This window comes from Brugia malayi (genome assembly GCF_000002995.4).
Source record: "Brugia malayi strain FR3 genome assembly, contig: Bm_v4_Chr3_scaffold_001, whole genome shotgun sequence".
Taxonomy (NCBI): Eukaryota; Metazoa; Nematoda; class Chromadorea; order Rhabditida; family Onchocercidae; genus Brugia; species Brugia malayi.
Window position 1 is genome coordinate 10,300,478 of NW_025062477.1, and position 16,363 is coordinate 10,316,840.

At 30.7% G+C, this 16,363-nt stretch overlaps 1 protein-coding gene across 1 annotated transcript; it reads left to right on the forward strand.

Moving 5' to 3' along the window:
• Window positions 1-838: 838 nt before the first annotated feature.
• On the forward strand, window positions 839-15,332 carry Bm8890 (Bromodomain containing protein; the record flags this gene model as incomplete). The annotated part of the gene is made up of 34 exons (XM_043080750.1): window positions 839-869; window positions 1,219-1,307; window positions 1,839-1,898; window positions 2,124-2,271; window positions 2,355-2,494; window positions 3,062-3,160; window positions 3,545-3,693; window positions 4,871-5,044; window positions 5,201-5,372; window positions 5,598-5,728; window positions 5,872-6,106; window positions 6,262-6,473; window positions 6,579-6,732; window positions 6,892-7,071; window positions 7,178-7,220; window positions 7,415-7,635; window positions 8,103-8,211; window positions 8,349-8,681; window positions 9,244-9,353; window positions 9,652-9,746; window positions 9,982-10,152; window positions 10,284-10,381; window positions 10,614-10,869; window positions 11,176-11,301; window positions 11,679-11,970; window positions 12,488-12,640; window positions 12,912-13,081; window positions 13,290-13,435; window positions 13,523-13,563; window positions 13,810-13,856; window positions 13,976-14,022; window positions 14,385-14,463; window positions 14,645-14,848; window positions 15,038-15,332. 34 exons carry the CDS (start codon window positions 839-841, stop codon window positions 15,330-15,332), a joined length of 5,010 nt encoding a protein of 1,669 aa, XP_042936684.1.
• Between the last annotated feature and the right edge of the window lie 1,031 nt (window positions 15,333-16,363).

A 16,363-nucleotide genomic window follows, 5' to 3' on the forward strand; every position in this document is an offset into this window, starting at 1 on the left:
AATTGCGCCAGTTGGTTTATTGCTTTGCTACAAATGAAATATTTGTTTAGTTATATTGGATTGTTTTTTGCTTTAGTTATCATTCTTAATTAATTGGTTTTTAAGTTTATCTTAACTATTTAAAATGAAATCAGCTTTGAATGAATATTTTGTGCTTTTGATTTTTTATTTCTTATTGAGGTCATAATCGGTATTATATTGAGCATAACGTTTGATAATTCTGCATTTCTTTCTAACTTTTTTTACAAGCATTTACACTACGTCAATTTGAAACAAAAAAAGAAAAAAAGAAAAATTTCAATTGATATTCGTCGGACGTCTCTTGACGATTCAACTGTTCAGTAACAGTTGTTTTGCGTTTTTAAGTACGGTTACAACAAAACTGATAATGCCTGTGGACAGCCTTCTTTTATGTGAAATGTTGAAATAGCAATATTACAATACGGGACCTTTTTTGAGGATGTCTAAGTGAAACACTAGTTTAATAATTTATTAGTATGAATGTAGTGTGAGATGTTAAGTCTCATCTCACACTTAAATTGCATTGTTTTATATTGTTTCAGGATACTACAAAATGTTTGGTGCAAAAAGCCATTTCATACTGCATTAATGATATCTAGAATTAATTGACGAAATTCGGTTTATTATTTTATTTCTGATCTAAATTATGTAGGGGAGGAAAAAATCAAGTAATTCTGTGTCAGTCTTTTTTTTTGAGTTCTGTGTAAGCGTGGTATTTATGTCGTTTTAAAATTGGCGCAATATTAGTTTGCTCTAAAGCCCATCAATTTTTAGGCTTTCTACTGTATGTGAGGATTCGCGATGAAATCATGACATAATGTCAAAATTTGATGCCGTAACACATAATGGTAAGGTATTTGCGTAATTCTGCGATTTTTTATTTTATATATAGTTTATGAATAGAATAAAATCTGAAATTTTTAGAAGCACTGATATTGTCTTCTTTAGAAGCTCATGCTAATGTGGTATTGTACCACAGAAACACACAAGAATAGTTTTAGTGCAATTTTAATAATAACCCTGGCTTGGGACTATGGAAAATACGGTGTATTTTTTAATATTTCTATTTTTATCAGTTACTCAAATTGTAATATTTGGTCATAAAGTTACTAAAATTTTAAAAAAGAATAGGTTGGAAACTTAATTATATAATGAGGCTTTTCATATCGAATATTAATACTTTTAATAAAATTTCAGAATTGCTTGTGGCAATTCAACGATATCTCTCTCAAGGCCCCTGTAAGGAAGCAGCCAAGATGCTGAAGGATGAGATAGAAAAAAATCAGGTTCTTCATTATTTTTACTGATGTCTAATCAAAATATTTGACAGTCTTAATCCTTAATGTTGATATTTTTGTCGGTTAGAACTTACTGTAATCTGCGCAATGAAAATATTTAAATGTACAAGTTGAAATCCTCATCAACCCTAAATTTTGTCGAAAACTTTCTTGCTCTAAACTCGTGAGCTTGTTTTCAATTATGAGAACATATTTCTCGCCTTAGTGACAGCAAATAGAAGCTATTGCTCATTTCGTTCTTTCCGACTTGACCATTCTGTCTACTTCACTGAACCCTGAAAAGTTGTTGACTAGTACCAGTGACAACAAATTCCTGTTAAAGAAGATTTTCTATACAAAACCAAGGTAGCAAATGGCAAACAGTGTTATTCGTCATTGTAATTTTCTGAAGCGTATCTTTTTTCTTTTTTCTTTTTTTTTGGATTGTTTCACTTATTTTCTTTCTCTTTTAAGACCATTAATACCACAGAATTGTTTTTATTATTTTTACTTCATTTGTTTTATATTGTTGTTTTTCAGTTACTGCCTATGCGATATGATTATAAAGGCAAAGCTCATCAGCGTTCTTTCGACGATTTTGTAAGTTCATTCATGTGACATCAGTGTTTATTTTGGATTTTTAATGTTATTTAGAATAATTTGAACAATTCGATAAGATCAAAATGTTGAAATATGAGGCGAAAATTAGCTTAAATTGTGTGGAAGAATAGAGTTTAAATTATAAAATTGTTTTTTCTTTCAGAGTTTATTCTTTTTTCGTAGTTGCATTTCCAGAATTAATCGTTTTTCTCTTTTTTCCTAAAGGAAAGATCCGTTATACCGTTAAATGTTTCACTGGTTTCTTTAATCGAACGACTTGGTTCTCTGATCACTGTCGCAGTTCCGATTCCTTTGCGAAATCTACCTCTAAGAATATATATGAATAAACCATATGCTTTAGATCGGAAATCAGGTTTTCTTTTTTTTTTCTGCTCGATTACTGTTACATGTTAACTGATAGTTCGATATTGAAAAGTAGTTTCTTTCATGATTCAGGGGACTTGATAAAGAAGCCAGCATTACGGATTGCCTTAGGACGTTCGAATATCAGTATGCTGAAAAAATTGAATCCAATACGATCACGGATGGCACGTGAAATGGGTAGGCAAATAACACCGAAATATCTTTTGCATAAGGTATGTAATAATTTGTAGTTACTGATTTTTCGTTTAAATTTTTTCTGAAATTTTATATCCTGGTCTTTAAATTTTCGATGAAGAAACTGTTATGGATTATGTGAGAGGTGTCAATTTTTTTTTTTATATAGATATTTACTGTTCAAATGCAATAGTTTGAAGTATTGAGCAAGATTTCATATCTTTGTATGCAAGGAAAACATATAGAGAGTTTCATTTATTGTTTCATTTATTTGCTAACTTGGCTTTTTCCACATTGCAATCATCCAAATAAAAATGAATTAGCATAAATAAAAAATTAGTAAGATAACTTTTATAATATTGGAGAATTCACTTCCATTAATATATCATTAACATTTCATTATTTAGCAACTGAAATGATTGCAGGATCTTAGGAATAGGCGAATAAACGAAAAGATCAAGATCCTGTAGGGTCAGAATAGTATAGAGATTATTAAATATTATTTTTGCATATTGTAATTTTTACATATTGTAAACATCTGTTAAGAATTGCGTCTAGTACAATTAAGCGTGCATATATGCGATGGAAGAGAAAAATTTTTTCAGAGTTCACTGAATAATTTCGAATTACATTACCGCATTCTTGGCCATCTGTCATCGGTTTTTTGCGTTGCTTTTGATAAATCAGGCTCTTATGTCATTACGGTAATATTTTTTATAATTGACATTCTTGTTGGATTTATTTGTAAGCTGATTTGGATGATATCCAATTGAAGTTAAATTCTTCAGTTTTGAAGTTCATTATTCTAGACTGCTAAAGACCAAAAAATATATTCATTAAACTATAATCGTGTTACAAAAATTTCATCTTTAACAGAAATACCAAAATAAAGAGTCATAACGTTTTTTCATCGTAATCTCATGATTTAAAATAATTAGAATTTTTTTTTTGACTCACAAGCAAGAAAAGCGTAAATTATGTTAATATTAGGTGACTATCTGATAGTCTAATTAATTGATTTAAATTGTTACAAAGGAAATTTAATTTTTGTTAGGATTGGAGTCGTGTCATTTTTCCTTTTTTTTCAGGGTGCTGATGACAATCTTGTTAAAGTGTGGAATGTACGGACGGGCTTGTTACGTTTCACGCTGCGAGGACATTCAGCGGAAATTTCAGATATGTCCGTCTGTGAGGACAATACGTTGTTAGGTACTGGTTCCGTGGATAAAACAATTAGGTAATTTGTATTTTTTGAACGTGTCAATCTATTATGTCATTTAAATAATCTTTATAATAATGAATATGGTAACAGATGGTGTGCAGTAATTATAATAAGCATAAATGAGGATTTTTGTGGTGGAAGTAATGACCGTGATGATAATTATTATTTTCTAACATTTAATTTAACAATAATAGTAACGATGACGATGAGAATAACAATAACTGATAATAATATCAATGATAATAATAATAGTTATAATAATAGTAGCAATAATAATAAATTAATAAATGGTAACACTGGTAATAGTGCTACATTTTTCTAATTAAAAAGAAATGTGTCAGATGCGCCATTTAATACCAACTCTAAAAGAATGCTTTTATTGTCCATAACTATTTCCCTTGGTCTTGTATTTAATTTAACCAGTCTTAAAATTATTCGCATTTTTCTGATTCCGTCATCTCACCATATTTTGTTATCACTATTTTATTACTATGTTATCATCATTTGTGATTTTTGTTAACTACTTGGGATCAGTAGATAGGGATTTATTGCAGCAGAAAATTTAAAAATCCCTTTTGCAAGTAATATGAGAGATCATTGACATTAATACGATTATTGTCTTGAAAAGTATTTTCCAGACCACGTTTTCATGAGCAGAAATTGTATAGAATGAAAGTGCTGACAAACTGCAACAAATACTTTGAAAAGATGAAGGTACCAATCGGAACATATGATTTACACAAATAATTTTGAAAATTGGGAACATAATTGAAAATTTTAAGATTTTAACCACTATTTCTGGACTAAAATTACTTTTATAGACTATCAATTATTATTCCCTTCGTTACTTTGTAGCACATTAATTATTGGTATGATCATTTGTTGTATCCATTAAATACTTGTACTATTGTTTGTAATCGAAAACATTCTCTCTCAGAATATGAGAATCATAACGTATTTTCCATAGAAAGTAAAAGAGGAAAAAGTGGTAAGCAGATACTACTGGCTAATGTTATAGGAGAGAAGTACTGGTCTTTCTTTTGTAATGTCTGTCGGGTATTCGAATTGTAGTTTCTGTTATATTATTGTTATATGAGCGTAGTAACATTCAATAGTTTAAGGCTATCTCAGTGATCCAAATATTGGGCACATCATTGTTTAGTATTATTGGCTAAATTTTTAAAAATTGCAGAGTTTGGTGTTTGCAAACAGCTGCACCATTAGCTTTTTATCGCAGTCATTCGGCAATGGTTACGCTAATTGCTTTCCTTCCGTTCGTCGATGGTACCACTCGTTATTTGGTTTCAGCTGGTGGTGATTGTCTTGTAAATTTTTATCGCTATAGCTCTTTGGATCATGAATTTGAGTATGTTTGTTACTATTAATTCTGTTAGAGAACAGAGTGACATGAATTATAGTATTATTCATGATAACTAACAAAAAAAAAGTTGTCTCAGGTGTTAGTTTTTCTTTTTTTTCTTTTGTCCATATAAGATTCAAGATTTGCTCTTTATTTTTTCAGAGCAGTGCCGACACGTTTCTATGAACGTACATCATCAGGTGCTCGTATTGTAAGCTCATGTCATAGCCCTGGTGGTAGCTTAGTAGTTTTTGGTGATACACATCATAATCTCAGGATTTACAAGATCACTCGTGATAGTATTATCAAAGTTAGCGATATTGAAGCTCATACAGTACGTTCATTTCTTTTTTCTGCATCCGAAGTTTTATTTAATTTAATGATACAGAAATATAAAGTGGTTTCATATTTTGCTAAAGTTATAAATAAACTTTTGGACGATGCTCTCAAGGTTGAAATTTTTGAATATTAATTGCTGAGATTTAAGTGCAGCGGATATTCTTATATCTATCTTGGTTTTGTTCTTGAGCATAAAATATATCCGACGGATAATTTTCAGGATCGTGTTGATAGTTTGGTATGGGCACACAGAGGATTACGTTTTGCAAGTGGTAGTCGAGATGGTATTGCTAAAGTATGGAAATTTGAATTTAATGATTGGATTCCACTTGTCTTGCAACCTAAACTCAGGTGAAGATATAAGTTATTTTTTTACTATGCATAAAATGTATAAGTTACCATGTTTTATGGAACAAAGGCTAAGTCGTCGAAAATATGACTTTCAAAATGATAACTGGCTCACCGGCAGTAAAATAATTTAAAAAATATTTTAGAGATGAAAAGGTTTCAAATTCACGTAACACATATAAGGTAACAATGCTATGTTGGTCATTGAAAGATGATCTTATTGTTACTGCTGGTTCCGACTTCATCTTACGGGTGTGGTCTTCATTATCCGGCAGTGAATTACGTCAACTAGTAGGACACAAAGAGGATGCTTATGTGCTGCATTCACATCCGATATTTGAGGATTACATTTTAAGTGGCGGTCATGATGGCTTTTTGATGGTATGATTTATTTGAGTGATTTGTTTACTTGAAAAAGTTTTAAAGTTTGGGTGTTGTAAATTGCAATGCTCACTATAATTTGAAATAACTTCCACAGATAATTTATGATACATAAAAAGAATTTTATAGAAAATTTTATGTTTGGATTTTTATAGGTTTGGAATGTTTATACGGGTACTTTGGTTAAACGACATCAGAATCTCATCGAAGGATCTGGGTATGGAGCTGTTTTTGATTTTGCAATTTCACCTGATGGTACTTTGGTTGGAGCTGTCGATTCGCATGGACATCTGTCTATCCTTGGTATTGGAACGAATCAAATGGCTAAAACTACTCCAAAAGAACAATTTTTCCACACTGATTACATGTAAATTTTTTTGAGGATGAAGGGAAAGAAAATGAAAATAGTTTATTGCATTTAAATTTATGTGATATCAAATGGTTGTTTTTTTTTTTAAATGAATGAATTAAGGCCACTTATACTGGATGAGAATAATTATTTTGTGGATGAAGAAACAGAAATCGCACCTCATCTTATGGGCCCTCCAAGAATGGTTGATGCAGATGGTGTTGATTATGATGATGATATACAAGCATTGGTACCTGGACGTGACCTGTTGTTACGAGTAATACTTCATATTTGTTTCTTTTATGCAAGACTTGTTTACTTATATAGCTGAAATAGTCATCTATGACTCGTCCATTTTTTCCCTTTATTCTCTTTTATTATAAATATAAAGCACACTTTATGTATTAATGCTTTGTCAACTAATGTGATATTTCAGGATGATAGCTTGATTCCACAAAATCCACCATGGTTATTACGACAAATGGTTTGCATGTTGCCGAAATCAGCAGTTGAGATAAAAAATATGTATCTGACTGAATTAAGGGAGGAGGAAGAAGATACATTGTTACATGAAATGAATCGAACGCGACCACGTGCTGTTTCAGTTATTGAACGAGTAAATTGGTTTTTTTACTACAGTGGCTTTTTTTTTTTTTTTTTGATGAGAAAGAATTTTGAGATGTTCTTTTTATATGGAACTATTAACAAAGTTTTTGTTTCAGAAAACTAATGTGATTAATACAGCTTCTCGAAGAAGGAGAGCGGGTAAGTTTTAAGATTTCGTTTAATCTGATAAAATTATTTTAAGTTAAATAATCAGTTATCTTATCAGATGCAACAAAAAAATTGGATTCCGAGATTAAATGTATACGATCCAAAGAAGCGATGCTCATTTTTGTTAATAACTGTAATTATTGCTGTATATTACTTGTGCAAGAAAAGAAATTGAAATTTTGTAGGAGTTCGTTGGTCAGAATGTTTTCCACAGCGACAGCGGAGGCTTCGGAATCAACAATTAGTAGATGAAACCGAAGCTGATGATGATGTAACGGAAGCATCCACGGCTGATTCATCATTTATCTCTACTTCAGTAACTGATGACGAAATTTCAAGCGAGAATATTGCGAGTTCTGACAATTCCAGCGATAGTGATTACGTCATTAATACGCGGAGAAGTGCTGTGAGTTATATCTATAGAAAGCAGTTATAAGTTTAATCTTGCTTAATTTACACTGTAAGTTACTTGCCAAATGTGCTACATGTTAGTAAAGAAATATGCAAAGAGAAGAGAATAAATGGAGCTTTCTGGTGCCTTTGAACGAATTTAACACAAATTCAATGTTTTGGGTTTTTATGTAATGGATAAGCCGTTGAAGTAAGTGCCTTATGAACGATAGTCCAAACAAAAACCTTTCTTTTGAAGTATTTTTGTTTTGCTTTTCTTAGTCGAACATATGTGGAACGAAAAAGGAATTCTTTATGAGTTACATTACATCCCACCTTTATGAAATGGATAATAGCATAATGACTATCACCTTTGATGACTAGTTTATTTAAATCTAGATGGTTCATAAAGTTGAATGGCTTTTTTCTCGAAGCGTATTTTGAAATCTGCTTTCTTGCTCTGATTAGTTACTTTTTTTGCAGAATCAACGTCGAAGAAGAGTTGAAACGGAGCATGACGAGAGTATCGTTACTCCAAACACTACACCCATTAGAACAACACGAAGAAGACGTCGACGAATTGTATTATCAGGTATGGTCTCTATGTATAAACCTGATAACACCATTTTTTGCTAAGCAGTTGTACTTAAATTTAGTACTAGTTCGATTATTGTCTATCTTGATATTTGTTCTTTTGTTACTTTTTTCATTTTATAGGGTTGATTTCAGATGATGCCGAAGATGTTCCGTCAGCTGATGATAATTCAATTGATAAAAAATGTGAACCATCCTCTTCAGTTTCACAACTGAATTATATAGATACCGAACCGGGACCATCAAATATCAGATCTTCGCCCTCTACAGTTGCAGCTTTACGTTCATCAGTTGATAGCATGTCGGGTATTTCTACTCCACATTCACCTTCTGACCAAGACGCATCACCTGTCTCTCTAGATAATTACGACGCTGATGCAGATTTTCCACGATGGATGCGTCTAACACAACCACTTCGCTTTCCATACATAGCACAAATTGGAGATGAGGTGGTTTATTTCAGACAAGGTAAGTTTACTAATCAATCGAATAAATTTAAGTTTTATGATTTTCACCTCAAAATGATAATTGAACGATCCACAAGGAAGTTGGCATCCTTCCCATCATTCTATATGAGTGCATTGTTTTACAATTGTCCTTTTCACGTCCCTTTTTATATTCATACCTTCTACGTGGTCAGCCTAATCCTTTCCATGTTTTTCTTGCTAGTTAATTTGTACAAGATACAAGCAATGTATGTGATGACAAATTGTTAATTTTTAATCAATATCAAGACAGATGATTTATATGGAATGAATACAGTTCGATTAGACTTAAATGAGAATTATCTCATTGAACAATCTTATATCTGCTTGTATCTTTGAAATTTAGTGCAACACAACATTCCATGATAGCATAAATGTACTTGACATGGAAAAGTATTAGGTTTCAAACATGACTTGATACGGTTCCTTCCCTTTGCTTCTCAGCTAGGCTAAGAATAAAAATTATTGTAAAAGTTTTTTTCATCTGAAGAGTTTTCCTTTATGTATTCATGTTTAAAAAGAATGAAAAAAGTAATTTCTTTTAGGGCACGAATTTTATTTGCATGCTGTAGAAACAAGAGACTTATATCACGTTACTCATAGGCTCAAACCATTGGCTCAATTAAATGCCGAAGAATTTTGCATCGTTGAGGAAGTTGGATATTTCATCGTATTCGATTTAGATTCAAGATTTTGTGCAATTTTCATATATTTGAAATATACTTAGTTTGTGTAGTATTATTCACGATTACGTTGACGTCAAAATGTATTTAGTATATTCGTTTATTGGGAGTATCAGCATGATTGAGATTACTTAATTACCATTAGCTAACAATTTTTGAGAATCTTCTTGATTTGTTCAATGTATTCAGAGATATATTTCATCATACTTTAATTTCTTTAGAGCATTGTTACTTCTCTTGAAATTAGTATGAAATTTCAATATATTTCAGATAAGATACCTAAGAAAACCATATAGGCTAACAGCAGTAAAGCTTGCACAGACAAATGTGGCAGGTGTGCGAACCGGACTGATATTCTCAGTGAAGTAAATATAATTGTATCTTTTATCTCAAAATATTATGTTTAATAACAAATAATATATTTACTTTAAATCTTACGTCGTTTATGTAGGTACGATGATGAATAATTTCTTTTTATATTTAAGTAGAGAGGCTAGAGAAGAACCGGAGTCTTTATAAATTATTTCATTCTGTTTGAATAACTGCAAATTTTGCTACTTTTAAAAGGTTTACATTTCTCTTTATCGGGTTGAATTATAGATTTCATGATATGGAAAATGTGCCCGATTTTATTATATTACGACATCTTTACGATGAATCAGTGGCACGTCGTTATCAACCGGGTACACGCATTGAAATTATTTTGGATAATCATTGGTGGACTGGTACCATTGATAAGAAAGAGGTACATGATGAAGAAAATTACCCGAGGTTTGTCGTTTTACGATTGTTTGTCAAAAATTATCAGGTACAATTTCTGATGAGAAATTTAGCAGATATTTAAACCAAAGTATCTTTTTGACATAGAATTGAATGTGCAAGCATATTCTGTGAAATTCCAGATCGAATTGGTACTGCCTTACAGTTAGATGGGATACTGGAGAAGATGAAAAGATGAGTCCGTGGGATGTGCAACCTCAACAACCAAATCGACGTTCAGGTACAATTGAAAACTTCATTATTTGTAGACTGAGTCAGAAATGTGATTGAGAAGCATGGATTGGGAAGATGTCATAAATAAAAATAAAGTTCAATTTTGTTAAGTAAACTGGAATATCCGTTTACTTTAATCAGCGAGGGAGCAGCATAAAGGTAAAGAATTGATCAATGTTATTATTTTATCAGTTTATTATCGTCTACTACTATTAGATACCTCATTTTATGATTTCAAGGCATTGCAAGCGAAGAAGATCAAGTACTATTTTCTCAATATCCAGTCAATGAAAGAGACTGGATGGGCGCAGTGGAGGGTATCAGTGCATGCTCGAAACGTTTCATCGATGCTGTGAGAAGCATGGAAGATGATCCTCACATTAAACCATTTGCAGCACCTGTCAATTTGATTGAATATCCGGATTATTTGTGGGATGTGGATTATCCGATTGATTTGAGTACGATTGTTGAACGGGTCAAAAATAGATTTTACAGGTTCACTGATTACAGTAATTAATCGCAGTCATATAACTGATATCGATGATCATATATATATATAGCTTAGCAATTTGAATTGTTTAACTTTAGTTCTGTGTGGATATATGAACTAACATATCTGTTAAAAGATTATTTGGTTAACTAAGATTAAACAGTTTCAACTATTAATATTAGGACTGATATCGTAAGCGTTTCTGAAATCTCTATGGAGCTCTTCGTGGTATTTGAGTTGTGACGATATAGTGATGTATGCAGCATTAAATAGTCATTCCGATCAATAGATTTATGTTTTAAAATTTGCAGAAGATTGGCAAGTTTAGAGCAGGATATTCGCTATATTGCAATAAATGCACGTCTTTTTAATCAGCCAAATAGTGAAATTGTTCGAAATTCAAGAGTCGTGGTAGAAACACTCATCCGTTATCTTAAGTAACTTTTTCGGTTATTTAATATGGTAAAAAATTACATTCCAAATTTTTATCCATCAAATTTTGCAAAAAAATAACTCTTTCGATTCTGTTTTTTATCATATGAAAATAAACACACTTAAAATTTTGATACTGGAGATGGTATTAAATGGCAGGGTTGGTTGATGAATGAATAGAAATTCTCATAAACCAATTTCTTCATTGCAAATAGTTGTTTGCATTCTTATTTAGAATATTTGCAAAGAAAAAAAAAAACGTTTTTTTTTATTATACTACTAATACTTATTTTGGATGAAGTCAAATCAGGCTTAGTGTACCTCAACACTTACTTTCTTGAGTATCGTTTTTTGTGCAGCTTTTAAAGAGATTCAATTTCAGTGATGCTCAATATACGGATGCGATGCAGCTGTTTCGTATTCTAAAAGCTGGACAAGATACTGAATTAAAAGAATACAATAATTTGAAGCAGTGCACCAAAGTTGCAGTTGAAGAAATGAAGGAAGAACCGTCCACTGTTGCAAAGAAGGCAAAACATCGATCGCGTAGTAATGTTATGCCACCGAATCCCTCTGTTGATCTTCCTTCTGAATGGTATATCGAATGTGTAGATGTGCTACAAGAAGTGATGTCGGAACGAACTTCAACTCATTTTATCAGTTCTGGTGGTGAGGTTAGTTTCATGTGCTTCACAAAATACACAAAAATTAAGTTGGTTTATCACGATCGTTCGGTATCCATTAGATTGTAATTATTATCTGCACTACGGTGCATAGGAATTTTCACACGGATAATAGTTGATAAAGCTTATTCTTTTTGCTCTCTTTTCTGATCTAGTGATCTTGATGATATCTGTAGATTGTTTTTCGAGCGAAACAAAGTGATTTTGATCTCTTAGTTTTAATTTATCCAATACTTGGTGCACTCTAATTGATTAATGAAATGAACAAAATTTTATAATTTTTACGATCATATTTTTGTTAAATGAATTCACTAAATTATAAGGAATTTAGTGAGGAAAATATAGTGTATTGCAAAATTCTTTCTAATTAAAAATAATAAGTGAAGCTTTGCAAAGACAGTAATTAAACCAGTTCCAAGAAACTTTAATTATCAAATGATATGTTGGAAGTAGCCATCGTTTTTTTTTTTTTTTTTTCACTTTTTTTCAACGAAATTTCTTAGTTCAGTGGCTTGCGGATGTGTTTTCATCATATGATGACTTGTTAACTGTGAAGCAAAAAGTTATCACACGAACGTATAACAGTCCATTGGAAGTTGTTAATGCAGTGAAAACTTTGATGCAAGCATGTAGAAATGCTGTTGATAATAAACGGTCACCGGTAAGAATTTTTTGTTAGCCATATTTCATTTTTTCAGTTGAAGTATTTCCAACTCGAAATATTATTAGTAATTATTCCTGACAGGTATTTTTTTTTACGTTGTCATACTATTTTCTATTCTAGTTTTTTTTTTTTTTTTATGTGTGTGTTTTAATCTTATTTTTATTATATTACTAAGGTATGATTGTATAATTAAGCACAACGTTATCACTTATTCCGCGGTCAATTAATTGCTCGCAGTTCTTAAGCAGTCCAAGTTTGTTTACTTCAGGTTTTTCGTGATAGCTTAGCATGTGCTGCATCATTTGACAGCAAAATGGCACCTGTTGTAGCAAAATGGCAACGTATGAGACAGTCAGAAATACCATTAGCTACAAATGACAATGAAGGTCACCATTTACGAAATCGGCCAAGGAATTCACATATCTATAATACAAGAAGGTACACCATACACCATCATATTCAACATTATATTAAACTCTTTTAGAATGTCTTATCTTTTAAGAGCATATTGTTTATAAAAAAAAAAAAAAAAAACTACATTCGAAGAATTCGAAAATAATTCATTAAATTTTAAATACTTTTTCATATTCTTAATTTTGAATTTTACTTCGATTTCGCGAAAAAAAAAAAATGACATGAATTTCAGCCGTCATGAAGAAAAACAACACGGAGATGAAAAAAATGGAGTGCCAACAAATGCAACCACATCTTATCGTTCTGCGCGGTCTGGAAGAATGCCAAGCGGGTATTATCGAAATTTAAATAATGGAATATATATGACACATGATCAAGGTTATTATTTACATTTGTAATTTTTTGCGTACTTTTTTATTTTCTAATATGTAATGCAAACTCCGTGTTAACTTTTTTTTTTTTTAGGTCCTGCAAATTTGGAATCTTTCGGTTGGTCTAATAATCAGGTTAGACTTTTTTTTTTTCTGCTTCTAATAAAGTAGTAGCGGCAGAATTTTGGCAGCTTTATTATTTCGGATGGTGTGATTGTGAATATGGGAAAAAGGCTGTGCTTCGAAACTTAATTTAAAGCATGGTGCAATGTTTTTAAAAGTATAATGATGTTCGACTTATGTCACTGCATTTTTACCTTTCTACTTGTGGGTTTCATTTTCCATTTGGAAATAAACATTTTGATTAACTAATTATTTCAGGATTCTGGTCGTGCGAGAAGAAATACCACCGAATGTAACCATACAAGGTAGCTGTTGTACTACTATCAAAGAAAAAAAAAAAAGAAATAACTGTTATTTTCAATTCTATTTCATTATTATGGAACTTATCCAGTATTTTTGTACATTTTATCATTCAATTTTACAGGAATCACCAGACAAATAGTAGTACTGTACAATCAGAAGATCAACCAGGTTAGTTTTTGAAAGTTGAAATGAGCTGAAATTTTCAGTTTTCTTTTTAAATACTGGAGCCAGCATTTCGAACTATTAACATAAAAATGAATAATAGTTAATTAAATATTCATTAAATGCGTGAAAAGTTATTACCACTATATGTTTTCTTGAAATATTTTCCTAATTCATAGATACATTTTAAAATTTAGAATAAAAAAATACTGTAATATTAGAATTATTATTTCGTAACACTGAATAAACAAAAAATGGAACATATCATTTATGTGCGAATTGTAAAATGCATTCTTATGATTAAAAAATATGCCGATTGAATGACTTAATTCATGGAAATGCTTTATTTTGTTGTATTTTTTTTATAGGACCATCGGGATTGCAAAACAAAAATAGCCTGATAAATCTGAGAAGAAGCTCGAGAAAGAGAGAGAAACGTTACAACTTGTTAATATTTTGCTCAATAATTATTTCTTTTTTTCTTAAGATATTCTATTTATTATGTAGTATATGGTCCTGATTATTTCTTTTTTGTTTCATTCGTAATTCAGCGCATAATGAAAATGTTTTCATCAACTTATATCAGTTACTCAAATAATCTTTGCTGATAGCAGGATTGTAATTTTAGTGGTGCAGTGACAGTAACAGATGAAAGTGATGAAGATACAGCAAAAGATCGTATTTTATGCGATGCAAGAAATGCAGCTGAAATAGATAATAAAAATAATAATAGTAATGACGATGGTGATGATGATGTTGATGATGAGGATGATGATCAGTTAAGCGATTGTAGTTGGAATAAGCGAACAAATAATACGAAAAAAAATAAAAAGTGTGCATCCCTGTTTTTTTTTTTTTTTTTCTTTTTTTCTGTGTTGAAGAAGAGTAAATTAATGAATTTTAGGAATTTTTAATTTCATTTTAATTTCATGCAAATATGTAAGTGATAAATTCGAAGATAAATCTATTCTACTGAACAGTAGTCAAAGTTTTATTGCTTTATTTAAAATTAAATTTTCAGCTATCGAAAACGAACATGTGGAAGTCAGGAAAGTGTGGAAATTACTAAGAAACGACGTCGACAAGCCACACTGAAAAAATTTAAAGAAGACTCAAATTCTGCACCGTACTCCGTTAGTGAGCAGAATTCAGCAGTGGCAAGAACATATGTGACAAGAAATCGGCAAGAACATCGAAATCATACAGCTACACGAGCAAACGGTGATAGCCATCCGCGGATTCGATTAAGACGATCCGTTCAACGCAATGTTAATTATAATGAAAATGAAGTTAGTGATGAAGTTGATAACAATTAGGTATCGAATAATATCGTAAAAACTCACAAGTATAGTAAGTAGTGTATTTTGCTTTCTTTATATTCTTCAAATTTTTAGTGAATTTTAAATTATATTTGCATAGATGAAGGGTTAACTGTATACAGATATTCCTACGTTTTTCTTTTTTCTCTTTTTTTTTCAAAATATATATATATATTGACAAATCATTTAAACTTGAATATAATTTAAATATAAGTGGATAATTTCAAATAAGCTGGGTGTTCAGATCAAATTTAAATCGGTACGTAGTTTTGGTGAATTGATAATAAAATTAGATGTTACTATGCGTTTCAGCTTTTTAAGATGCTAAGGATTTCAGGAGTATTTTATGATATATGCTTAGGCTTTCCCTTGTTTAAGTCTTTTATCTTACCTGAGTTTCATATTTCAACATCTTTAAAAAATTACTAACTTATGTGAAATAGCTATGCATCCATAAATGATTGAAATTAGGTTTTTGTCTTTCTGCTATATTTACTATCTTTATAAACATTTAAATATAATGAAACGTCATAAAATGTATTATCATCTACACCGGTTGTTCTTATGAATAATAATTCATATCCTGTAAAAGTAATGAGTCGATAGACATAAAGTTAGATTTGATTGTAATATATATATGTATATGTATGCTGTATTATAAAATGTTTCTTTTTCCTTTTAAAAATAAAAAATCAAATTTTAAAGTTTAGTAAAATTTTTGATCTTTTATTGTTTGCAAATGCTTTAGTTTATATTGTTTTTCTTAATTCTTATTGTCTCATACAGCAGAAGTATTTCTTTCACTAAGCTAACTATTTCTGGCTATATTTTAAATATTTCTATTTCACAAAAAATATGAATTAAATGGGGTTGGACTTTTGTGGAAATTTTCTATTCAAATTCATAAATCGTATCACATAATGTATGATTTACTATCAAATACTGTTAGCATATTTCTTTGATATTCTAATTTTTTTAGCACAACATTTGACTTTTTTTCAATTGTTAATGTTTATATATTGTAAAAC